Source organism: Zeus faber (assembly GCF_960531495.2).
Source record: "Zeus faber genome assembly, chromosome: 11".
Classification (NCBI taxonomy): domain Eukaryota; kingdom Metazoa; phylum Chordata; class Actinopteri; order Zeiformes; family Zeidae; genus Zeus; species Zeus faber.
The window spans coordinates 14323228-14350132 of record NC_137205.1 but is presented as its reverse complement, the minus strand read 5'-3'; the positions used below and the strand labels follow the sequence as shown (position 1 = coordinate 14350132).

Sequence of the window (26905 nt, the reverse complement as noted above, 5' to 3'; positions counted from 1 at the left end):
CACAGTCCATTGAGTGGTCTCTGCCCCTTCAAGCACCTGTAATCATCGAAGAGATTATTAGTATTAGAGTAAGTGGTATAGTGTTGGTATTTTGATCAAAATGACACGGACATAGAGCCTGTGTCTCCAAAATGTTTTTCCCCTCATTCAAGTAGGATTGTATTTCCCCACATCACCAAAGAATCTCAAAAGTCCCAAGAGGGGGCTGCTGTGGCCCCGGTCCAGGTGAGGTGACTTCCAAAGAGCAGACCCTGGTTTGTATTGTCTGGTACAGTACGCATATCCAGCGGTCGTCATAAGTTCTGCACACATATTTGAGGTGAACTTTTGATACTTAAAAGTCAGAAGGGCATTTAGTTTTTTAGTTTTTTCCCCGATACCCCCCCCCCTTTCACTGCTGAATTAGTGACTGTAAATTCCACCGTTTATTGTTTCAAATTTGTCCTCCAGAGGAAATGCCTGCATTCATAATCCTGTTGTCGCCGTGGATACCGCGTTAACCAAAACTGCCAACTCTGTAATACATCGCCGTATTGAGCGATATATGTTAAATCATTAAGAAAATTGGGTTCCAGGCTCGTCTCTTTAAAAAATATTATTAACGTCAACGGCGGAGCTGGGAGTCGATGTCTATGTAATTTGAGAAGCTTGGTGCTGCCAGATACTCAAAAATGTACATTTTCTTGTTCGAAACTCTGGCAGATTCATCAGCACCGGCACGGCTCGGGAACTCTCCCAAGTCTCGGTCCTTCGCACGGGCAAAGGCACGATCGCACATTCTCCCATGCAGCACACAGGCTGCCATTCCAGACAAAGTCTCTTGTGTCTGTGTTCCTCAGATTCTTTTGTTATTTGTTTGGAATGACTGCAAGAAACGAAGCATGAAAGATGGACCCCCACCCCCCAATTTTCAGTTAAACATTCGGGAAAAAGACCTCAGAGAAAATGGAATAAGTACGACTTGGAAGCCCTAGTGTCTACCCTGTGTGGAATGTACTTGAAACGTTGAAAATGATGCATAAATATAGACTGTCATAGTAACCGAAGCAAATGGTCCAGGTTCCAGGTTGATTCCCTTCGCTGATGCTGTGTTGTTGTGTGTGTCCCTCCACCCTGCAGGTGGGTGCCGGTCCTGGAGAAAAACCTTCCTGAGGATTGGCACAGAGACAACGCGTGCGCGCGCACACACTTGCCGAAATGAGTGAGTCCTCTCAGCCGTGACGTTTGACAGACAGGGTTTTGGGGATGAAACACGCACCAAAGTTCCACGCACACACACACACACACACACACACACACACACACACACACACACACACACACACACACACACAGGGCAAACAGTTCCCCCGAAGCCGCAGGCTGTGATGGCTGCTGCTACAGACATGGTCAGGTGAACGATGGGATTTTGGATTTTTACTGTTTTGGAGACAGGGGCCTGGTGCTCCGGGGGCTCGTATGATGTTCGTCCAAGCTACACAGAGGAGAGAGAGAATACTTTGTATCCTTTGGGAGCCAACGTGGCCGACGCAGAGTGGTGTGGAGTTCAAACGAGGCAACGTTTCTCTCCCTCTCTCTCTCTCCATCTGTTTATAAATGCACTGTATGCCGTCCTCTGCAGACGAGCGCCAGGCTCTCCACTCCATCATGAAAGACCTGGTGGCGCTCCAGATGACGCGGCGCCAGCCCGCGCCATCCTACGACACCGGGAAGCCCAAGCCGCCCGCGCAGGCCAAGAGACAGGTACCCAGTTGTGTTTATTCTTTTATGGAATGGAATATTGCGGTCCACATTTTTGTGGATATAATTTATGAACACTACTGTACAGCACTGAAAGTAATTGGATAAATTTTTTGCCATATTTCTTTTTCAGTTTTAGGTGAATATTCTGTTGTGTTTTTTGTAAATGTCTTTGTTTATATTTAATGTTTATAGTCAGGTTTATTGTACACTACAACATTTTTACTGTAATTAATTTTATATTTAGGTTCATTTATCATCATTCGTTTCATTGTTTGGTTTATTTCATTAGTTGTTGTTTTGTTTTTGGTTTATTGTCCATGGAAAATGTGTCTATCTTCTCATTTATAATGTGATAGCAAATTTTTCCCGTTTATTTTTTAGACTTTTTTTATTTATTTATTTTTTTTTGGTTATATTACTTGAGGAAAGCCCTTTATCCCGATCCCAATAATTATCTAGAAAATCTCTACAAAACCTCATATAAATAAATATATTTTGCAATGCATGTACATATTTTTCTATAATCATCTATAATAAGGAATACTGAAAAACTCATAGGCCATTTCAAATCAGGAAAACCGAAAATTAGGAAGAACATTCACTTGACCCCCAGCTCACTAAAGATTGTCCCTTTTTGCAATCCTCTCATGATCTCTGACCTCTCCTGCCCCCTGCCCTCCTCCAGGACGACATCAGAATAAAGTTTGAGTTCTCAGGAGAGCGGCGGTGAGTGCAGCTTTCTGTTTGTTTGTTTGTTTGTTTGTTTGTTTTCCTCGACGTGTTGCGCACAAGAGGTTGTTTATTTTACACTCATAGACAGACATACACAAGCACACACACGCTGCAGCACTTCATTCCGACTGGTATGTGAACTCAAGAGTGGAGAGGAAACGGACTGCGGCTGCCGGGGAAAAACCACAAGTATGCAAGGTGTACTTTGAGGAATCTGGACATACTTCTGTGTGTGTGTGTGTGTGTGTGTGTGTGTGTGTGTGTGTGTGTGTGTGTGTGTGTGTGTGTGTGTGTGTGTGTGTGTGTGTGTGTGTGTGTGTGTGTGTGTGTGTGTGTGTGTGTGTGCGCGCATATTCCATGTATTTATGTACAGTTCATTAACTTTTTTGGGCATCAGATCTTACATTATTTATCTCCACCCAGTCTAAATTGTGTGTGTGTGTGTGTGTGTGTGTGTGTGTGTGTGTGTGTGTGTGTGTGTGTGTGTGTGTGTGTGTGTGTGTGTGTGTGTGTGTGTGTGTGTGTGTGTGTGTGTGTGTGTGTGTGTGTGTGTGTGTGTGGAGCAGGATCCTGATGTTCGGCCGGCCGGTGCTCTTTGAGGACGTCCAGCAGAAAGTCAAGGCCGTGTTTGGGCAGCAGCTCGACCTGCATTACATGAACAATGAGGTGAAAGATTCACACTCCCGACAAGGAATGATCAAGACACCTGGACACAGTCAAAGTGAATGATTTCTAAATTGTGTGTGTGTGTGTTCTGCCTTAGCTGTCGATCCCCCTGCGCGGGCAGGACGACCTGGACAAAGCCATAGATCTGCTGGATCGGAGTTCCAACATGAAGAGCATCAGGATCCTGCTGCTCACACAGGAGCATGTCAACGTAAGAGCTTGACCCCCCTCCCATCTCTCTCTCTCTCTCTTTTCCCTCTCTCTTTCTCTCTCGCTCGCACATACCAGTCTCACCAGGGGAGTTTTTTTTTTTTTTGATTACTGCAACTCAAGAGGATTGACTTTTCAGCAGCCCTTTCTCATAATTAGAAAAAAAATTGTGGTGAAAAAGTGTCCGTCATTTGATGATTTTTGTTTGTGTTACATGATTAAAAAAACATTGTTTTTTTAGCGTGATCTTTGGGATGCAAAGTATTTTGACAGGCAAATGTGATTGGTTTGTTTGAATTCCTGATAGCTGACAGCATTAGCTGCCTTTTGGTAACGTCACCATGGTAACAGCATTTTCAATAATGGTCGCTGATCATTTTAATGCGTGAAAGTTTTTATTTGCAATGACGATTGTGTGCGGAAATATTGCAAGAATTGGACAAAATGACCAACTCCACCAAATCATTTGCGTACGCTGTAGGTAGACTTTGTGGCATTTCTTGGCAAAAGCTAGGTTGTAAATTCCCGTTAGTACTAACATACACTACTTCCACTCTACGGAGGCGTCATTTGAATATCAGTTCCCCATTCATGCCCCGACCCCCCCCCCCCTCCCTGCAGGCCTCCCCCTCCTCCCACCACACGCAGTGTAAGCAGGTGAGGATCAAGTCGTCGCAGTCCACCGGGGACGTAAGCACCGCCTTCCAGGCCAGCGAGCCCAGGGGGCGCCACCTGTCCACTGGTGAGCCCCGCCGCCACCGGGGTTCTGTCAGTGTCAGATTTGGGGGGTTACTGTCACACTCTTTTTTTACTTTCTCTTTATTTCCACTGCCTCATCTCTCTCTCTCTCACTCCCTCTCTCTCTCGCTCTGTCTCTCTCTCGTGCGCGCTTGTTGTTCCTCTGGTTTCCCCTGCCATCGGTCCTCTTCCTTTTCCTGTTCACCATTGCAGGCCGCTCCACAATGCCTGCTGGCCGCTGGCCAATCAGATTGCATGATGCTATTAGTGTGCAGGGCCAATGTCCTGGTTTAGAGATGGAGGTTGTTTGGGGGGTGGAGGGGTTGGGGGAGTGACATAATGACTATACAAGAGAAGTTTTTGAAACTTCATTACTTCAACAATAATACTAATACCAACACTGTCACATTAATGAACCAATAGCAAAGTCAATACCAATGCTATTAATATCAGGCTTTGCTTCCGTTAATAATACTTGTAGCTTGAATGTTATTCTCCCTGTAGCTTGAATGTTATTCTCCCTTGTAAGTCGCTTTGGATAAAAGCGTCTGCTAAATGACTAAATGTAAATGTAATGTAATGTACATACAACTTATGCAGTTTTCTTTAAATATTCCCATTTTGTACCATTTCAGAGGAAGCCTTTTCATTAAGTCCTCTGTCTTTCATGTTCCATCATCTCCATCATCACAGTAGACTTCAACAAATTGAAACCTCATTGACTGTAAATAACGTGCCTTTAGAGCGGTCTATGAGGGCCGTGGCCTTTCAGTGGGACCATTTGTCATGGTCTGATCTCTTATGTTTATCCCCCATCCCATAACTCTGTGGCGCCCAGGCTCCCAGAACACAGGCCGCAGCTCCCCGCCCCCCGGGTACGTTCCCGAGCGCCAGCAAAGGATCGCGCGCCAGGGCTCATACACCAGCATCAACAGCGAGGGCGAGTTCATCCCCGAGACCAGCGAGCACTGTGTAAGTCACGGGGGGTAGAGGGGGTTAAGTTATGTCCTGAGAATGTATGTATTTATTTATTTATTATTATTATTATAATAATGATCATAATAATACATGTATTAATTAGTTAATTTATTAATAGTTTAATAATAAATAAATAAAACATTTAAGAGAGGATGTATACCGTATTTCCTCAAATAGTGACCGGGGCCTTTATTTACCTCAACTGCAGAGGGTTCCGGGCCTTTATTGGAAGCAGGCTTATATTAGAGGTAGGCTAATATCTAATTCCCTCTTTTTAAAAAGTATATACTCTATAAGCATATTTTAGTATGAATAAATCAAACTTCCATCCTGGTCTCATGCCATGCAAATGCATGCATAGTGAAAAAAGAGAGAGCTCGTAGCTACTCTAAAAGTTGCACTTGTGGTGGTAGCTGATGGGGGAATTACAGAGTCCCCTTGAACGCAGCACTTCCTGCTTTGCAGCGCTGGAGAGCGAGAGCGGGGCATTTGCAACAAGTAGGATAGTAGAAGGAAACAGAGTAAATTTAATACATCTACAATAAAAACATGCCAGTCCGTTTCTCCCCCAGTCTGTATTAGAGGCAGGCTTTTATTTGTTTGTGTCGACTACGCCCCCAGCATTTATTTGAGACCAGGTTTTTATTTGACTACCGGTTAATATTTGAGGAAATATGGTATTCTCAGAAAAGTCATGAACCAGTTGACTGTCAGTGGATTAAAAGTATGACATGTCATATTAAAGTCTATGGCCAAAATTCTAAATATCTGATGATACATATCAGTTGAATAATTTTTTGGGGGGGGTAGACTTTGATCCATAGAGCATTTCATGTACATTCATACTGTACCTGCTATACAGATTTTTTTTGTTGCGTCCCCTGTGTAGGTGTTGGATCCTTGGAGCAGTGCAGAGAACTCTGTCTCTGGGAGCGCTCAGTCTCTGGACAGCAACTCTGATAGGTGAGGACAAACGGGTTATTTATAAATATGTGGATCTCTACCCGTGTGTGAGTGGCATGTGCAAAGGTCTAACCATAATAGTCGAGTTATGGCTGGGCGGTTCTGAATTACTAATCACCATAAAGCCACAATTGAACAAGCATGATTGGGTTAAACTGAAGCGTCTGTTTTTAGAGGCATCGGGCTGTTTTCTGTTGACGTTAACCACTAATTCTAGCTGGAGTAGATGAGCTGATAGCATCTGATTTGTTTACTCCTTTCCTACAACCTCTGAGAAACCCTCTGCAGTCGCTGTCATTAAGTAAACTTCTCCTGGTCGCTGTGACAAGGATTGCAAGATTAACTTTAGACGGAGACCACAGATAAAGCAGGATGATAGCCGGGACGCCCTGGTGGCTTAACCCGGTACTGCGCCCCAGTTTAGAATCCGGCCGCCTGTCTCTCCTTCTGATATTTCCTCTCTTCACTGCAACCTGCAAAAAAGGCGCAAAAATAAATAATAATAAAAAAGGACGACGAGAGCTTTATGTCTATAAGTTAACTAACTCTTTCTCCATCCAAAATAAAAAGTATTTGTTGAGAAAAGCCACTGCTGGTATTGAGTTTACAGCAAATATTGACATATAAAAGGAAAATTCTAAATCAGTGTTTATGCTAAAGTAATTGTTATATTAACACAAGTGAATATTTTTCACTTGTATCGTTTGGTGTCAAAAAAATAACAATTTGTCAAAGTTATTTTTGACACCTCTCTTCTGTGTATGTTTCTGTAAGTGTATGTAATCTGCCACCATTTTATATGTATTTATATTAGGGATGTGCAAAACTCTTTTTCATGGTCCAATAACCGGTTGGTGGTACAAGCGAATAATCGACTGTTCAGAAATGAACACCTGGCGAGTGCTAAATTCTGTATAGTTTCCTTTTGACATTGTAAAACAACTCAAGTGACTGCAAGCCACTCTGTACCAGTCCAACCCACAAAATTCGATCGATTCTTGCCATCGTGAACGAACAATCGAATGTTCTGACCCATCCCGAGTGTATGTATAAACCTATAAAACGACGATTGATCCACTGGTCACACACTCTACATTATTTGCCCTCGCTCCAGCCCGTCTTTGAGGAAGTCTCGGATGCACCGGGCCAAGAGTTACCCCGACAACCGCCAGGAGTGCTCGGGTGAGTGGCGCCGATGGATCCGAGCGTTGCGGTCGCATAGCAAAGCGTGATCCGGGTTGACCTCTGACACCCCCACCCCCTCACCCCTCCGTCTAGTTTCAGACCGGGAGAACTGTGTGTACGACCGAGTGGTGGGGAAAGGAGGAACGTACCCCCGGAGGTACCACGTCTCCCTGCACCACAAGGACCACAGCGAAGGTCAGAGACAACAGCTTCCACTCGTCTATCGTCCTTTTTGCAGGAATCCCTCGTGAGATCTCCTACTTTTAGCCCTGTTCGTCAAATCACACGGTGACACGTGACTGCCCGCTCCTCTATATTGAACCCTTTCTTTCCAATCCTTCACTCCTACTTGACATATATGCACCATTAACTACTGCACCATAATTAGACGACTCTGTGGGATACTTGCTTGTTCAATAGCGGCAATCAGTTATGGCTGAATAATGACCACCCCATCGCGGGCAACCACTACCCACTCCTCCACCTGAACTCACGTCCTTCGTCTCATGTCGCCTAGTTGTGACATCTTGTGATGCCGCATAGAATCTGGAACGCAAGTTGGGGTATTTTGAATTCATAAACCGATATTGGGATTCATTTAGACATAAAATCCCCTCTTTCCTCCAGGTCGGCGGACGTTTCCACGGATACGTCGTCCCCAGGGGAACCTGTTCACGCTTGTCCCGTCTCGCCGCTCGCTGAACGGCAGCGAGGACAGTCTGGGCAGCTGGCAGCTGGTGGACGCTCAGGGTCGGCTGCGGCCCCAGGAGCGCCCCGTCGCACACAAGTGTGAGTCCTTTTTAACTTTTTGGGTTGAGCACAATTTATGTATAGAAACTTTTACCGGCGTCTTACCACGAGTACTCTGCATTGTGGGATAAGATATCGTCCAAGCTACGATATTTCACCGAATGTAGTATGTCATTCTGGTACTTTTTAAATAATATTTGGTGGATACAAAATTTTTGGACACACTACAAACACATACTGACCTGGCATACTAAATATAAGTTAAAAAAAAATCAAAAATAAATTTATATGCTGTATAAATATTCAGATTTTGCAAACAGTATTCATGTCCAGGGGTGTGACATAGGGAGGTCACAGACAACCCACCTTGAGTTAATTTATATTATATATATTATCGTTGATCTAATTTCACTTTACTTACTTACCTACTTTATCAAATTTCTAATCTTATTGACCACTATAAGAATCGAAATGATGGGGCTACATTATTTCAAATAAAAAAATCTATATTTTTAGAGCTATTTATTTTGTTCTCTTTTCTAGTATCTATTATTTTTTAAGATAACTTCTTTCTTCTCTTTACAAAAAGTAGATATTATTTTTAAAGAAAACGAATGTGGTTATTTATTAAAGGGGTCTTTACAATTCTTTCATTCCTTCATCTTTACAATCGAGCAGAAGTGCTAAGCCGGCAATCTTGGCCTTTATGGGAAGCTATAGGTTAAGAAAGTGCCATATCACAACCTGCATCATTTTTTCACCTACTACATTTGTACGTACAAGAGTCACACCAAGACGACAGGAAAGGACACTGATACCCTGGTGTGCGTGTGTCGTGGTCCCACAGCTCCCAGCGCTCCTGTGACGTGGCGGCGAGGCAAGCTGCTGGGCCAGGGGGCGTTCGGGAGGGTCTACCTGTGCTACGACGTTGACACTGGCAGAGAGCTCGCCGCCAAGCAGGTCCAGTTCGACCCCGACAGCCCCGACACCAGCAAGGTGAGGAGCCCGATTCCCAAACGAAATGGATCCATCGACTAAGTAAATTCAAGGACAAACACAACCCTTGGACAAACACAACACCGTTTGGTGTCGTTAAACTCCCAAAATATTAACTCATATAACAGCCCTTACATCATACTTTCTGCCGAAACCAGTTTCTGCCAGGGTCACCCACTGTGGGGCCAGAACTCAAGAATTTGTGTTGCATATTAAACTCTCATTGCTGGGAAATGTCCAAGTGTGTGTGTGTGTGTGTGTGTGTGTGTGTGTGTGTGTGTGTGTGTGTGTGTGTGTGTGTGTGTGTGTGTGTGTGTGTGTGTGTGTGTGTGTGTGTGTGTGTGTGTGTGTGTGTGTGTGTGTGCACAGAGCCTCATTTGGCATCCCTCGTTTTGATGAATAATTTCCACAAAGAGGCTGATGCTGTGCCACCTTTGCACTGGAGCACTGACAGGAATGCGCTCACGGCTTTTTATGGAGGAATGTTGGCGTTTTGCAACGACTGTCCCGAACCTGATGGTTGAGTCAGGTTTTGATGGCGCGTTCATTTGGGGATCTTTGTTCCTCTGACACGGAAATGAACGATTCCTCTCTTAAGGAAAAAAAGACGCAAGCTCAAGAGGTGGAATACATCGAAGGGACTCCCTTTCCTTCCTTTGTACCCCCCACCCCCAATTTCATCTTCCTGTCTGCCACAGAGAAAACATGCTCTGTCACTTCCTGTATCTGCATGTTTTTTTTGGGGGGGGGGCGTATTTGTGTGTGTGTGTGTGTGTGTGTGTGTGTGTGTGTGTGTGTGTGTGTGTGTGCGTGTGCGTGCGTGCGCGCATGAGTTCGATGTCTGCATTGCCTTGGCCTTTTTTCACCCCTGAAATCCCTCTTCCCGTCCCCTGCCCCCATCTCTCGCTCGCTCACTCACACAGACACAAACACAACCCTCAGCCTGCAGCGGAAGTGAATCGGTTATTTTGTTGTTTTTGTCTATTGAGCCGTTGTGTTGAGACTCTGGGACTGACTTTGTGTATCTCTGGCTTTCCCTCTTCTACCTCTTGCTCTCTCTACCTGGCTACAGACCCCCCACCCCCCCCTCTCTGTTTTGGTCTTTTCCTCTGTTCCCCCGTGTTGTGACCCTTGCGGCCACAGCCTCTGCGGTAAACACAGGAACTGTTTTTTAGGAACCAAACTGTTGGCCAACATTCATTTGGTGCTTTAGGCCAGCGTGCTCCTCCTGAACACTCCTCCAACCTCTCCTCAGCTGCTGGTTGTGCTCGTTGTACTGTGGATGGTAGACGCTTGTCTTTGGGCCTATGGGGCCCTGCTTAAAAAAAAAAAAAATTCAAACTGACATTTCTCTTTTCAGAATTCCCTGACTTTCTATCTCCTCATGTCTAAACGGTTGCCTTCAGGAGGTGAGCGCCTTGGAGTGTGAAATCCAGCTGCTGAAGAACCTGCACCACGAGCGCATCGTTCAATACTATGGCTGCCTGAGGGACCACAACGAGAAGACCCTCACCATCTTCATGGAGTACATGCCCGGGGTGAGTCCCAAGAGACGCTCGGATCGGGTTTCTACTTTCCACTCAATAGAAATCAGTTCCCCTGGCTCGTTCTCTGTTTGTTTGAAAAAAGACCCTCAGCATATCCTCTCAGTTTTTTAACTGATATTGATGAATCGATTACATTCTTCCCAACCACTGCTTGGAAAACGGACGCAGGATGCAAGATCTCCACCTCTTTGCTCCTGTTATGATTAAGCGTACCATATTTGACTTAATAGCCAGACTGCGTCACTCTTTCAAAATAAATCATTTTTGAAGAATTGGAACCTCGCGTTGCCATAAATCTCATATGCTCCGCAGGCCTAAAAGTGGCCTGTTTTTTCTTTCTCATTTGAAACGGCGTGACGCCAGGCTCTGGCCATGATAAGATATAAGATATGCTGGTCCCTTTCCTGGCTGACCGACCGACTGGCCTTTGGGAGATGGAATGCAAAATCTTATACTTCCTTCCTTCTCTTCCAGGGTTCAGTCAAAGACCAGCTGAAGGCTTACGGGGCGCTGACCGAAAACGTCACCAGAAAGTACACCAGACAGATCCTGGAGGGCATGTCCTACCTGCACAGCAACATGATCGTGCACAGGGACATCAAAGGTGCCGCCCGTCGACCACACATTTATGAGGCGTTTGTTTTGCCGAGGGGCGCTGACTATCGTGTTCATGCGTTCCGTGATGACCCCCGGTCCTCAGGTGCCAACATCCTGCGGGATTCAGCGGGCAACGTGAAGCTGGGCGATTTCGGCGCCAGCAAGAGGCTCCAGACCATCTGCATGTCTGGCACGGCCATCCGCTCCGTGACCGGCACCCCCTACTGGATGAGCCCGGAAGTGATCAGCGGAGACGGCTACGGCAGGAAGGCAGACATCTGGTGAGGCGGCGGGAAAGTTAGATAAAGGATTGAGCGCTGTTGTTAATTATCTTCTCATAGTAGCTGAGGAAAGCCTAGTTTTAAAAAAAAAAGTTTTATACCGAGGGAATTTGTTTCTGCAAATGACTTGAGTCTTACTTTTACTTCCTTATAAGGACATTTATTCACAGTGCTGAATCTGGAATAGCCAGAGAGGGAACGTAGCTTCTAAAAGTGCGATTGGATGTGTTCTGAAAGGGGGAAAATGCAGGAGGGAAACTGCTATATTTAACCTGGAAAACAGCACTGCGCTTCCAAAAACACAAACGCTGGACACCTGCTTCCCAAATATTCCACTCTGACATCTCATTGGTTCGCGAGCCATCAGGCAAGAGGTGGAACTGGAGGAAGGCCAGCCAGACGGAACATAACAGGGGTTAGAATGTTCCAAATTCCCAGTCTCTGGGAGGCGGCGAGGAGCATCAGCGAGAGGTCTAAGTCTCTAGTAGCTGTTACTCTGGGGACGGGGGTGTCCGGAAAAAAAGACGAATAACAAATGCTTGTGCTAACATTTGATGGACAAATTTGGTCACGTTTGATTAAAAAAAACAAAAAAAATCACAAAAAAGTTATTCGTTTGTTTCATTGATTTTTATTTTTTTTATTTTAACGAGTCGCCAAAGCTAAAATTCTTGTCTTGGGTGGGTGTGTTTGTGCAGGAGCCTCGGCTGCACGGTCGTGGAGATGCTGACGGAGAAGCCGCCCTGGGCCGAATACGAGGCCATGGCGGCCATCTTTAAGATCGCCACGCAGCCCACCAACCCGCTGCTGCCGTCGCACACCTCTGACCAAACGCGGGACTTCATCCGCTGCATCTTCGTGGAGGCCAAGCACCGGCCCAGTGCCGAGGAGCTGCTCCGCCACTCCTTCTCCCAGATCCTATGCTGAGGACCGTCCCATCGGTCCATTTCCTTACAAAGCTCCTCAGACTGGGAGCCAGATATAGATTTCACCCCCCCCCCCCCATGCAACACAATTTCAGTGTTATCAGGCTGCCAGGGTCCCAAAAGATTATATTTACAGACAATTTGTCGACAGTAACAGACAGTGTATGTACCCCAAATCAAGCCACACGGTCCCACAAGCTTGACCACCAGGGGGAGCCAGAGGACTGAGTATCTCGTGGCTCGTGGTTGTCTTTGTGGTACCTTTGTTTAACACACACTCCACACAGAAACACAAACATCTCGCCCACACACACATGCACAAACACCCTCAAGAACACACACACACACACACACACACACACGGAAACGATGGTCTCATAAGTGACCTAGATGCCAGTCATGGTTCATGAACCCAGCGTGTCTTAATCAGCATACTGCAATCCAGTTCCCCTGTCGAGAGAAATAGCTGCAGTGGCAAAGTGTTTGACTGGGGATTGAACCGTCAACCATTAAGCTGAATAGCGTCTCGTCGCCCTGGCGCGGGACACCGTTATTCAAAACAGACTGAGGTTTCAGTCTTCAATTTTGATTGTGTTTATGCACAATCCTGTGTTTCTCTTCGGACAAAGATCCTTTTTTTTTTTCTTTAAGGTCTTCCTCACGGTGAATGGACTTCACTTCAGTCTCGCGCGGCCTTTAAACTACTGTTGCAGTGCCTGCCTTTGCCTTGCGTTTCCGTTTTTCTATTCTTGAGTGGAGAACACTCCAAAAAGGGGTGCTATAAGACGTTAGTATGACATTTTTTTTTCAGTATTTTGTGACCACAAAGCGAAACACCTTTCTTCAAGGTGTACAACCCAAAGGACTCTTGGTCAGTGGTTTGCCGTCACATTTGCTTGACAGTATTCTGCTCATGTGCATTTGGGCGCCAACCCCTCTGACCGAGGAGCCTTTGATTTAAGGTCCAATTAAGCCAGGTGCACTTTGATGGAAAATGAATGTTATTGGGGTATTTTTCTTCCATTCTCCTTGCCAATTTTTTTTTTAATTTACGTCAAATGTGAAAAGTCTGAAATGTCTCATTTTTATTAAATATATATATATATATATATATATATATTATATATATATATATATATATATATATATATATATATATATATATATATATATATAGTATGTGTCTGTCGATTAGAGTTGATTTTATAAGCAAATATGTAAGTATAAATATATTTTTTATATATAGACCTTGTCGATTCTAATGATAGTTCCAGGACATTATGTCGTTAAAAGACCCTCATTGAAAGCAACTGGTTTTGCATAGTAGAAATATTGAGTTTTACTCCCTATACAGTGCGTTGGGTGGAACAACAAACGCTGGCAGCCATGCCTCCGACCCCGATCGAGAATGTCAGCTTCCCATTCATATTAGTCTTAGTCCATGATAGAATAATTGGAGCCATTGGAACCAACATAATTTGGCACCACAGGAACGTGTTTTGCTCGGTACAGTGTAAGTAAAAGTACATAGTTTACTTTCAGAGCTTGCGTGTGGCTGTCTGTGAGGGAGAGAGAGGCAGAGCGAGAGAATTAGTATGAGCCAGGAGAGATGAGCTGGACTAGGCTCAGTGCTGGGTGTCAGGGTCCGCTGTTCCACCCAATGAAACGACTTTGTTTTTGTCCAGGGTTCTCGGGGGCAGCTTTAGCTGAACGGTTCAGATCAGTCTTACAGTAACAGTCTGAAATATTTATCCCTTTAGCTGCTGAACAGACCGGTGCGGTTATCAGAACAGAGAAATGTAATATCTGTCAGAACCCATGGACGAACAAATGAATACTAGTGAGATATGTAAATGTCTGATTATGTGTCATGACAGGACTTGCAGTGCAAAGTCTATAATGTATCAAATTTATCTAATTTTTACAATCTGAGAAGAACTATATATATATATATATATATATATATATATATATATATATATAGTGCCTTTTCTAAAAAAACAATAAATTGTTTTGCTACCAATAAAGTTTGTTTGTTTGTCTGTTTTCCTGTATTTATGCATAGGAGGGTTGTCCTGAGATGCACCCTTTATTTCAGCAGCTGCCAGAGCCGAGAGTGAATAACTACTGTAGTAAATAACAGGCGGCGGTAAACAGGGCTGAATGCAAGAAGCATCCTTTCTCTCGCTCTCTTGGAGACAATGGGAACGATAGATCCCTATTAACATATCTGCGGCCGTTAGTGTTTAAAAGGGATTGTATTAAACAGAAGCCATTATTCTTAAATTGGGCACAAAGCCGAGATAAAAATGTTTTTTTTTTGTTTTGTTTTTTTTAATAGCTTTCATCATCCGAGTCATTGTGTGTGCAGGCTGGAAAGAAATGACACCTAGAAATTCATGAACATCTGTCCGGAGCAGTAAAGGTTTAAGATGGATACCCCCATAAAGCACAAAGTAACTTGTATTTTGCTGCAATTTAAATGATGTATCAAAGTAATACATTCAAACACTGATGCACACAAGAAATAATAGCCATAATAATAATATCCAATAATCGTCGTCGTTTTTTGCCCTGCTTTCCATCAATGTCAAAAAAGAGTCAGCGTCCAGACTCTTCTAAGACTATTCATTGTTTACTACTTATTTTTTGCCGTTTTGGCACCTGTCCATTATTGCTTCTCTGCCTTGTTTTGGTTTCATACCATATTGTGTTTTTAGGTATGTGTTTGCATGCGTTTGGATTTGTGTGGTATGTGGCATGCCCCTGGTCTGGCGGGCCCCCTTGTCTTTCCTGCTGACAGGCAGAATGCGGGACCGGGCCTGAACTTGTTCTCCACCGCCCCTCTTTGTGGCGGCACTGTTTGGACCCAGCGGTGCTGAGTCATACACCCGGGCCCGTCTATCCCGGTTAAGCTTCCCCCTGCTTTCCACTACAGTCTATTCAGTCTTCTGTGACACTAGCCATGTCTCAGAGGGGAGAGACGTCTGGACTGCCCGGAGGTTCAAGGCCTACAGTATGTGTCCTCAGAGTCTTTACCAACAGCCACAGTCCATGAATGAATAGAAACTGAGGTGTTGGGACCGTGGATCTGTGGTTCAGACCCACACTGGTGTTGTGGATCCAAAACCCTTTTCACAATTGAGCTCTGTGCAAACACAGAGGGGGGTTGGAAACGGCGGGTCCAACCGGCCGTGGGCGAGAATGAGCATATTGGCGGTCCGGCGCTGAAGGAACGCAGGGTGTTTTTCAAGTAAGTCAGGTTTGGTTTGGGGCCATGAGTATCACACGTTCAACGGGGCCGGAGTCGGTGGTGAGAGGGCGCTGACGGCGCCAACGACTCGCAGACTGAGATGCCTGAACAAAAAAGAAAAGAAAAGAAAGGACTGGTTATTTAAAGCCGGTTGGCCGCCATGTTGTCTTGGCTGGAGATAGGTCTGGTCCACGAGCATTAGGAGTCTTCCCAACAAGGAGGCAAAGCCCCCTTTCTTCAGGTCCTGGGTCTCCTGATGTCACACACATGAATCAGCTGTTTGACTTGGCCCTAGGCTGATTCCAGAGGCCGTGAGGGGGGAAGGAATGGGGGCCGACCCCTCTCCTCCTTCCTCTGCCTCACAAGTCCTTCCTCATCTCTCTCTCTCTTTCTCTCTCTCTCTCTCTTGCTCTGTCTTTCTGTCCCTCTCACTTGATTTGGATTGTTCGTCTTGGGGAGATATTACCCGGTTTGAGGCAACGGTTGTGATGGCCTAAGAAATCCGAGGGAGGGATATAAAAGGGGCGACTCCTTAATGTTTTCACCATGCCGTTAATCCTCGAGGGGACGCACAGAGCCTTTTAAATCACCTGGTGTCCGCCGGGTTTACAGCAGGCCCTCTCATTTAACCTCTATGAACAGGAACCGTTTGGACTTGGAAGTCATTGTGTCTTTATCCCGGACTCTGATAATGCGTCCAGCACCCAGACGGTAAAGTCATGCAAGCTTTTATTTACTGTCGCCTTGTGCCGCTCACTGGCTCCCGCAACTCATGGCACGACGAGGTGAGAACAAACAAGCACTTTGTGTCCCTTGTGGGTGGGTTCGGCGTACTACCTGTCGCAAAGCCGCTGTATACTCAGAACGAAAGATGGACTATGGAGTGTATGGGCTGTTTGTTTTTCCGACAATGTGCGTTAACGTGGGAGAGCCAGTCATAAAGATAAACCGATGGGCTTTGACGTAGCGAGCCCATGCGGTTGCCATGGTAACCGGCCGAGCACAGCCCTCAGAGCGTCTCGCAGCCCTTTGGGAGTTCAGCACGGCGCTGACGGCCCGTCGTCCCGTGTCCGTCATCCTTCCTTCCCGAGACATCTGATCAGAGCTACAGCCTGGCTGAAAATCAGCTTGAGTTCCTTCCCGCTATAACTCTTTGTCGGTGTGTTTGTACTGTACACATTGGGGCGTCTAGATGCAGCCATGACAATTAAAGGTGGGTTTCAAACTACGATTTTATGGAGTTTGTGAGTCAATGTGCATCCCATAGACTCATTTTAATTTAAACTACCATAGTGACAGGGTGGGAATTCTGACAAGTTCTCAGGTCTCTCCATCATTGTGTAACTGTAACTGAACCTCCACATGCCTTCCAAGGAATCTGTACGAAGCAGTTTGCTCACTGTTGTGTCCGCTGGTAATCACCCTCTACTGTGGGCTTTCTTGAGCATACCGGACAACAGCCCAGGCATTGAGCCACTCGACACTTCACTCCATCACTCGGTGTGATTTATTTAACACATCTGTCTTCATCACAGAGAAGGGAAAATCCCATTCGATCGACTCTTTTGCTTTTGCCCAATAGTTCTCTGTTTCTGTTTTTTCCCGCCCAGCTCGTGTGGTCGCGGTGGCCAAGGTCTGTCGCACAATTCTTTTTCATTCTATCGAGATTAGAGATAGATTGAGAGAGAGAGAGAGAGAAAGCGAAGAGAAGAACTGGCAAAAATTGGAGAGAAAAGTGGTAGAATCCAGTTCTGAGGGGAGGGATTAGAGGGCCATTAGATGGCCAAGAGGCATTTGTGGATGAGCACAAACAATCCCTGGCACACATCTTTGTGAGGTTCATATCAACCTCCCCTCTGCTTTCTCTCTGTCTGCCTCCCCACTGCCCCACCCGGTGGCCTCTCTCTGCTCAGCACCACGAAAATGAGAGAGTGAGTCTGTGTGTGTGTGTGTGAGTGTGTGTGTGTGTGTGTGTATGTGTGTGAGTGTTGGGTGGGTGGTAGCCCCTATAAAAGGACTGTTTCCCCCTGACCAAGCTCCATTCCCCATTATGGAGAGTCAGAGAGTCCAGTCCTCGTACAGGAAGCGCTTCGGCCCCCAGGGCTCCACCAGTACCGGTGGGGGGCTCAGGATGGGCGGCCTCTACTCTAGCCGGTTCTCCTGGCACGGCAGCCCCCGCCACTTCACCCACTCCACCCCCGTGTCCAGGCTCTCCCTGGGCTCTGCGAGCGGGGCCCTGCTCATGGGGAGCGCCGGGGACCGGCTGGACTTCTCGGCCGACACGCTAATGAAGGCCCAGTACAAGGAGATTCGTACCAACGAGAAGGTGGAGCTGATGGGCCTGAATGACCGCTTTGCCAGCTACATCGAGAAGGTGCGATTCCTGGAGCAGCAGAACAAAATGCTGGTGACTGAGCTGAACCAGCTGAAGGGGAAGGAGCCCAGCCGCCTGGGGGACATCTACCAGGACGAACTAAGGGAGCTGCGCAGTCAGGTGGATGGCCTCACAACCGGGAAGGCCCGGATAGAGATAGAGAGGGACAACCTGTCTGGAGACGTGGCCACCCTGAAGCAGAGGTGAGGAACTGCAAGGGCGGGTGCACCGCAGCACATTTATTGCATGTCATGTGGAAAGAATGCTGCTATGTGCATTTCATGTATTTGTGACTGTGAGGATTTTCAGATTCTTCTTGCAGAGGCTTCATAAGTAAAACATTTTGGTTTTAGTTGATCCAGCTAATTTGCAGTCATGCCATTACCTTGGTGAGGAATGCTGAAATTGGATCGGAGGAAAAACAATGAATCCGTATCTTGGTCAAAGGCTTTTTTCTTTTCCTCTATTTCTTTCATTTTCCCCTTATATTAAATGCATTAATATGCAGATTTTATTCATTGCTGCTTTGTTGGAATGTAGACATGGGGGCACGTGTTTCTTTCCTTTATCCTTCTTTACAGGCTTTATCTGAGCCAGACCCCCAGACGACAGTGAAGGAGTGTGGAGGACAGAAAAAACACAATAGCGCCTGCTAAACTGACAGTTTATAGACATTCTCTGTCCTCCCAAAATACTCACTGAAAATGCTTATTAAACTGTGTGTGCCATAACTGGCATCTGGCACACGAATCTCAATCCATTTCACTCAGTCTAGAAGAACTTTCACATTTGTAAAGCACACCTTTTAACATCTGCTTAGTGTTGGGTTGTGGTGGTTCCTTTTCAGGGTGAATAGGGATGGTCATGGGTGAGAGGTCAAAAGTCACTGCCTGACTCTCGACGCTCTCCGTCGACCACTGCATTCAGCCAACATAACCAAATACAGATGTGGCTAGAGGGTCGAGCTGGTGTGCATGCCAAGTGCAGTGCAGTAGTGTGTGTGTGTGTGTGTGTGTGCGTGTGTGCTTGTGCGTGTGCGTGTGTGTCCAGATCCTTTGTGAATATTGAAACTCCTCCCCGTGGGAAAGGCCTCTGGCAACTAGATTGAATGTGCAATGATGCGTAGGCCTCCTATTCAGCCAAGACCCAGCCTCCTCCGGCACCCTGTGCCAGGTATTAAACAGCACTGTACAAAGTTTAGAAACACTGCACTAATGTGAATCCCTTGTCATTAAGCGACTTATATGCTGCCCGTGTTTGATGTTCAGTAAATTAGGACATTGTGCACCATTAGTGACTTTGCGGGTTTGGTATTTTTCAGGATTTATTATTTCTGTGAAGAATCAATATATACCTTATCTAGCATGAAATGTGGCCTTTGAAATTCGTCCTGACCAGAGAAAATACAATTATATATTATCTTATCTTCTCCTATGAAATGAGTGGACTTTTGTTATTTCTGTTCATTCTTTATTCAGACTACAAGATGAGATGGGGCTGCGACAGGACACAGAAAACAGCTTGAATGCCTTCAGACAGGTAAAGTGACCGTCTTTACCTCAGTCTCCCACTATTTGCCTTGAATCACCACAATACAGTATCTATCTATGCGTTTGCACACGCGTTCTCAAACTTTTCCCAGGATGTGGACGAGGCATCTCTAAACCGTGTCCAGCTGGAAAGGAAGATTGAGGCCCTGCAGGACGAGATCAATTTCCTCAAGAGGATTCACGAAGAGGTGAGCCGCCCCCATTAAATCGAAATTCTGAAACAATAAATAATTCAAAAGAAAGAATGAAAGTCCCTTTACCTGTAATGTCAGCGCATTTAAACTGTTCCCTCTGCCGACCCTTCTCGTCCTCTCAGGAGCAGCGCGAGCTCCACGAACAGGCTCTGGCCCAGCAGGTCCATGTGGATCTGGACATGGCCAAACCGGACCTGACCGCCGCTCTGAGGGACATCAGGGTCCAGTACGAATCCATGGCCACGTCGAACATGGAGGAGACGGAGGAGTGGTACCGATCCAAGGTCAGCGGTCAAACAGTGAATCGACCCAGTGAATCGACACACACATTTGCCGTTATTTCGGTTTCAATTTGCTCGCTTTTTCAGTTTGCCGACCTGACGGATTCGGCCAATCGCAGCACGGAGGCCCTGCGCCAGGCCAAGCAGGAGGCCAATGACTATCGCCGGCAGCTCCAAGTGGTGACCTGCGACCTGGAGGCCCTCAAAGGAATGGTGAGTTAAACTGTCCATGAGAGGAAGCTTGTGCTTATCCTCTGAGTGAGACAGCTTTGAATCCCCCACAGCGGCCATTGGCCCTTTCTACGTTCGCAACCTTATCATCGCTCTCTCTCTGGCTCTCTCTCTCGTCGCCTTCTTAGAACGAGTCCTTGGAAAGGCAGCTGCGCGACGCGGAGGACCGCTTCGCCATGGAGACGGCCGGATACCAGGATACGGCGAACCGCTTGGAGGAGGACATCCACGCGCTGAAGGAGGAGATGGCCAGACATCTGCAGGAGTACCAGGACCTCCTCAACGTCAAACTCGCCCTGGACATTGAGATTGCCACCTACAGGAAGCTGCTGGAGGGGGAGGAGAGCAGGTGGGCGGAAAGATTCAATTTGCGTAAATAATGTCAACAGCTTTTGTCGATTTTGAGTCTTTCCGAACGTCCCCCCCTTGTCTCTGCAGGATCACTGTTCCCGTTCAGAGTTTTGCCAACATTCAGTTCCGAGGTGAGAAATGACTGATTAGGAAACAAACAAAACAACCATCCTCAACGGCAGCCCAGCTGCTCCCCCCTGCGCATATCATTCTAATTATCTTCCCTAAATAAAAAATCAGCGGATGTTTATGTTCTCAAAGCATATCTAATATTCCACAAACAGACCTACTTCCAATTGATCTGTGATTTAAACCAGTTTGGGGTTTATTAATGGATACCACAAGGCCTGCAATGCCCTAAAGAAATCATTCAATTGAGGTATTAGATATTGTATCTGAGTCAGTATTTCTCTAAGTCTGTGATACAGTATTTGGTGTACTTTTAAGGTGTCATTGAATAAAGAATCCTTGCATAGCATTAAAGACAACAGCTTGAACGGTATCTTTGAGTGTGATGGGTTAGCCTGCACTCTTGCCTCACTGGGATACACAGCTTTAGCATTAAAATGTCTCCTCTCCCTCCTTCAGAAACGAACCTAGACACTAAGCCACCAGAGGCTCATGTGAAGAGAAGAGTCCTGGTCCGTACCGTGGAGACCCGAGACGGGGAGGTGCGTGCGCGTCATGTAGACATTGAAAATCCACACAATCACACTTCAGGTGGCTCATCCATACTGTACCTCCCAGGGAGCTTCCCTAGAGGGCGACGTGTTATACCGTGTGACGCAGCCAGCCGGGCTTCAAATGTTCCTGCCTGATACACCTGATGCCTTTGCGCAACACATCCCATCCTCTCTCTTCGGGGACCTTCCAACCGTCTTTGACTCTGAACTCTTCTTTTTTTTTTTTTTTTTTTGCTTTTCAGATCATCAAGGAATCCACAACCGAGCACAACGATCTGCCGTAATCTCTCCGGCACCGCGACGCGACCGGACGAAAGATGTGAAGCATAACCGCGGCTCTCGATTGCTCTTTAACACGCCTAAAGTTTGCATTCATCCCCAGATCAGTCACAGCGTTCCATTTGTTCCTCATCTTCTCTTCTTTATAAGTCATCGAATCTCATTTGACTCAAAAAGAAAGACGTGTAATTCTTTTTGCACCCGCTTGAGTGGGGAATGTGGGGCCACTTATTCTCAGCTTGTCTGCCATCCTCTGCACCGATAACGACACCGTTCACTTGGCAACCGGTTTGTTTTCGGGGGTGACGGACCAGATTGTCTGTGATAGAAGAAGCCTTGAAACGTAGTCATTGTGGGGATTGTGGATGTGAAATGTGGCGAAGCTGCGGTGAGTTTGAGGTCAGCGGTTGGCTAGCCGGGAGGGGTCTCGGGCAGGGAGGATGGCACAGGTAATGACGTTTTCCTTTGGGCAGAGCCAGGGGTTAAAGATGAGAAATTTCTATCCTCCCGCGGTGCTGTTCAAGTGTTTCATTCCTCAAGTGCCCCATCAACCTTACGTGTGGTCTATTATATGAGTATTTCACATAGTTCCGTTCTCTAACCTCTCCTATGTCTACCTCTTTGTTGCCGTTGTCCGGTGGGCAGCGTCACTCCTTGGATGTCCAGGCTTCGGCCGTTTTTGTTTGTTTTGTTTTTTTTAGCAAAGAGGAGCGTGGATGTGGACTAAAAGTGTTTACTCTTTGGTTTAAAAAAAAAAAGAAAAAAGAAAAGAAACCTCCCACTCCACGAATAGAAAGGTTAGAGCCTCCGTGCTGCAGATGGACTGTGACATAACCTCGTCTTTTGACGGCGGAGCGGTGTTGGGGCACGTCGGCTGAAGTCCCGGAGGTGCTGGGGACAGATCCCGGAGCAATGACGCGACCCATACCCTCCAAACCCACCCACCCCAACCACCCCACCCCCCTCCGGTCAAACCTTCACAAGGGCAATTTCTGAAGTGTCGGAGGTGATAGCGCAGGGAGGCGCGGACACAGAAGCGGGTGTTGAGATAACAAGGCGTCAGGGATGGACAATGTCGGTCTCCATGGCCACCCCCCCCCCCCCCACACACACACAACACGCTTTTTTTTTTATCCTGCTTTTTTTTAAATCTTAAAGGTAGGGTAGCGGCGACCAGAAAGGGGGCCGGAGGGCAGATGTAACAGCGCCTAACTATGTAATCCATTGTTCCCCTCGCGGGAATCACACGGAGATTGGGTTCCTTCGGGTCTTTTCCCTTAATTCCTTAATTGTGCCGATAACACTCGACCTTCTCATCGTCCTTTACTTTTCTCATTTTGTCACTGCGCTTTGATTCTAAATGTGCCGTATCGTTCGACTCCTTAGTCTCATAACAAGGCGCAAGATTTGTTCATAGACACAGCTACATTTAAAAACATGTCAGTAACTTTAGTTTTGAGCAATTAGACTAGAAAATGATGGTTTGTTTTAACATCAATAAATAAAATATGTTGTTGCTTTGAAGTTGTCTCCGTTTTTTTCCATCTGTCAAACATCCGTTCTGTCAGTGTCAGATTTGGGGGATTACCGTCACACTCTCTTTTTACTTTCTCTTTATTTCCGGTGCCTCATCTCTCTCTCTCTCTCTCTCTCTCTCTCTCTCTCTTTCTCTCTCTCTCTCTTGCTCTCTCATTTTTTACATCTGCATTACCATATCCAACAGTATGTGACCAGACTGTTGACACTGTGGCCCTCATCACCCCCAGCAACAATCCAGCTGCCTATCACGTTTCATGTAAAGGTGATATATGGAAATTTATGATTCTCCACTTTAGTATTCCACCTCAAATTTATTCCTGCCTGTTTCTATCTCGGGAGAATAATCAGAGGATTTTTTTTTCTCATAAACCGCCTTTGCGCACATTTAAAAAAAAAAATAAAATAAGATAGGGTTTTATAAATTTGTATTCACTCTAAAATCTAGGTTGATGTGTGGCTTCGACTTCACATTTGGAGAGGTGGAAATGTTTTGCACATCGTCTGCTGCTCCTTTCTTAAGGTCGAGGTAATGCATGGCTGAGAAATTAACCTGAACAAAGTATTTTACTCTGAACTCTGCGGAAGGACATGTGTTTTTTTTGATGTGTTTCATGTGTGTGCATGCTCACGTGGGCTGCTAAGTTTTGCATCGACGTGACCTCGGGCAGCAGAGTGGATGTGATTATGAGTGTGTGTACAGTACAGTGTGTATCGGCTGTGTGTGGCTCTTATCTGGGGTGCGGCGGATCCCAGGGTCTGAACCGAGGACGGTCTGCAGCTGGACGAATTCTGGGCAGATAAAACTCTCATTGTGGCGGGGTGTCTGAGCCGGTGGAGTCCATTGATCCAGGCTCTTTGGAGAGGACCGAGAGGGGGGGGGGGGGGGGGGGGGGTTGAAGCCGAAGGGGCCGCGTTGCTGATAGGGGACTTTTCTGACGGTTATCTGTCAGACATGGGCGAGAGATGAGAGCGGATGGTATGCGGCGCACAGGGGGAACCGTCGGCTTTGACGGGAGAACAAACCCGTGAGGATGCACTCAAAGCGTTGTTTTGTTCGGGTGTCCGTACTTCAGATAATACCCAGGCTGCCACACGGCATCTAAAAGCTACAGCTACACCTGAAAGTAGCGCACCAATTTTGCTTCAATCCAAATCCCTCTTACTCTTTTACTGTGCAAACACCCATACCCCCATCTAAGAAAGGGCCCTACAGAATACAATGAACTGCATTTAGAGCGTCCAAAGGGCTCACACGGACACAGATAACGAAGAAGAAATTGACAATGGTGCTGAACCCTCAGCCAGGCATCCACTAAGAGCAGAGAAGGCAACAAGCGCCGGCAACTGGTGCTCAACCGAAAGAAACAGTTTCATTAAAAAGATAAAAAACACACCTCAAATCTTCAAATATGTTGCTTTTGTAATAATAAGGAATATGACAGTGCCATTTCCAATGTGTTTATCCGTTGATTAAAGGTTGTTCTCTCCATCCTAATGCAGCGTGCTATGTATCTCTATGTATCACTATATATTGGAATACGGTTTTATTTCAGAGAACAAACCACGGGGATGCTATGGGTCCATAGTGTTTGAGGGCTCTGCGTCTGCCACCCTCTCTGTTGCACATTCCTGTCTCGCTCGGCCCTCACTCGGAAGGGGTCATGGGAAGGCATCTGCGCATGTTGGTTAATTTTAGCCCTCTTTTCATCAAGACCCTCCAAGACGAAGCGCAGAGCTACCGCCACCTCGTCTCCGCTGCCCGGCCCCAATGCCCTGTGCTCCCTCTGGTCCGTCAACGCTTTTGCTAAAACACAAAACATCAAGGTCTGAGCACCTTAATTAGGGGCCTCTTCTATTGTGAAATCTTTCCAAGGCCCCTTTTTCAGGAATAGCACACTGAGGAGCCCGGCCGACCTTATGGTGGGTGGGTGGGTGGTTATTTAAGTGTTGGTCTTAATGGAATTATCTTTTATACTTTGTTCGTATGACAAAGCAAACGCATCCTCTTAATATCTTCCAAAATAATAATTACCACCAAAATAACCACTACTGGTTGTACCTTATTGGGAAGAGACTCCGTAGAGAAGCCTGGAAACTCCTTGTTAATATTCGTAATCATCCTCACCTTATCTTCCCACTTTACGGTGAATATGTTTGCATAATTGTGTTTGTCTGTGTGTTTCTCTTTGTGTGTTTTCTGTGTGTGTGTGTGTGTGTGTGTGTGTGTGTGTGTCCGCGTGGACCCCATGATCAAGCCACTTGGGGAGAGCTCTGAAGCTGCTCGGGTTTGGCATCCAGACTGTAACAGTAGATCCCACTGAAACCACAGGCATTTAGGTGCAACACGGCATGAAATTAGCGGAGGTGTTTTGCGAGGAAGAACACACAGAAGCAGAAGTTGATGAAAACGTTGCTTGAAATACGATCGTAGCACACCAAGCTTTTTTCTTAATATAGTCTTGAAACTCTTATTTTCCGCCACTGCCATGGCCCTATTTGTTCAATGTCATGGCCCCTTTAGCGAGCTCATCAAGATCTTCCAGACATTGCTACATAATAAACAGTAGATCCATCCATCCATCCATCCATCCACCCACGCAGCCATCCATCCACTAATCCATCCACCCATCCATCCATCCATCCATCCAACAATCCAGCCATCATCCATCCATCCATCCATCCATCTATCCATCCATCCATCCATCTATCCATCACTTCACCCACCCACCCATCCATCCATCCATCCATCCATCCATCCATCCATCATCCATCCACATCTCCTAATCCTGTTCCCCTTAACCCTGGGCTGGGCCTGAGCCTATTCCAGTTCACATTGGGTGTTTGGCATAGGCATGAGTTTACTGTATATCCTAAAAATACACAGATGGGAAATTTAGGGCATCCAACTAGCTTCATACACTGGTCTTTGGAGGTAACAAACTCAAATACAGGAAGAACTTACTCCACTTAACTTCAAGTTCAAACTCAAGAGATTATTTGTCACATACAGATACATATATGCAGTGAAATGAGGACATGAGATAAGAGTTATAGTCCAAGTCTCTGGTGCTACAAGGTAATAGCGCACTGTGTGACCAAGCGTTGAAGTCAGACATTTTGTATTCATTGGACTGGGCATCGAATGAATATTGAACGATTATAATAGCACGAAGAATTGAGGTTTGAGGCTCAAGCTTTGCTCAGGCAATAGCACATAAGTGCATCTTGGCCGAAGTGAAATAAAAGGACTTTTTCGAGTGGGACCAATCTATGCATGCGACTTCAGTTGGGCATTTTGGCCGTTTTAATGAGATTGTAAGCGTCAAAGCTTCTTGACTGTTGGGTAAATTGTTTTTCAAGCAACAGCTGCTCACAATCAGCCCCTGAAGTAACTTCCTGTCAGTTAACCCGTCATCCTGTCAGTCTGTCCCTGCGCATTGTGACTTCCTCTTAGCTCCTCAACAGGGTCTGCATTTGTTCTCTGGATGTCTCTGGACAGGTACCAGATCAGGAGGTGACGCAGCTGGCCTGGGTCACCCACTGGTCTTACTTTTTTTTTTTTTTTTTTTAAGTTTGCACCATGCTCATATTAATGGACGGCTTTGTTTTGTCTGTCTTCTGGTGTACGACATAACATTTACCTCATCATGCTCCACCCACCCACCCACCCACTGATACCACTGATTTACTTACTAGCATATCCCAATGCCTTTTGGTTTTGTTTTTATCAGTAGTCATTATTGCCAAAGCTCTTTTCCCTGAAATCATGTGCGCGTGTCTCCACTTGGCTGTGGTGAAGAGACAGAGCCTGCCAAAAACACCCAGATCACTTGGAAGACACACCCACATAGAATATCT

At 46.1% G+C, this 26905-nt stretch overlaps 2 protein-coding genes across 2 annotated transcripts; both read left to right on the top strand.

Moving 5' to 3' along the window:
• Positions 1-1139: 1139 nt before the first annotated feature.
• On the top strand, positions 1140-13380 carry map3k3 (mitogen-activated protein kinase kinase kinase 3). The gene is made up of 16 exons (XM_080009679.1): positions 1140-1201; positions 1622-1743; positions 2429-2469; positions 3042-3141; positions 3239-3352; positions 3973-4093; positions 4928-5061; positions 5957-6030; positions 7145-7212; positions 7309-7410; positions 7843-8004; positions 8813-8961; positions 10368-10499; positions 10983-11112; positions 11209-11386; positions 12085-13380. Exons 1-16 carry the CDS (start codon positions 1198-1200, stop codon positions 12311-12313), a joined length of 1860 nt encoding a protein of 619 aa, XP_079865805.1. The 5' UTR covers positions 1140-1197; the 3' UTR covers positions 12314-13380.
• A 4235-nt stretch (positions 13381-17615) lies between these two features.
• Positions 17616-21513, top strand: gfap (glial fibrillary acidic protein; the record flags this gene model as incomplete). Its single annotated transcript, XM_080009677.1, has 9 exons — positions 17616-18142; positions 19418-19478; positions 19582-19677; positions 19806-19967; positions 20052-20177; positions 20324-20544; positions 20634-20677; positions 21135-21217; positions 21472-21513. 9 exons carry the CDS (start codon positions 17616-17618, stop codon positions 21511-21513), a joined length of 1362 nt encoding a protein of 453 aa, XP_079865803.1.
• Between the last annotated feature and the right edge of the window lie 5392 nt (positions 21514-26905).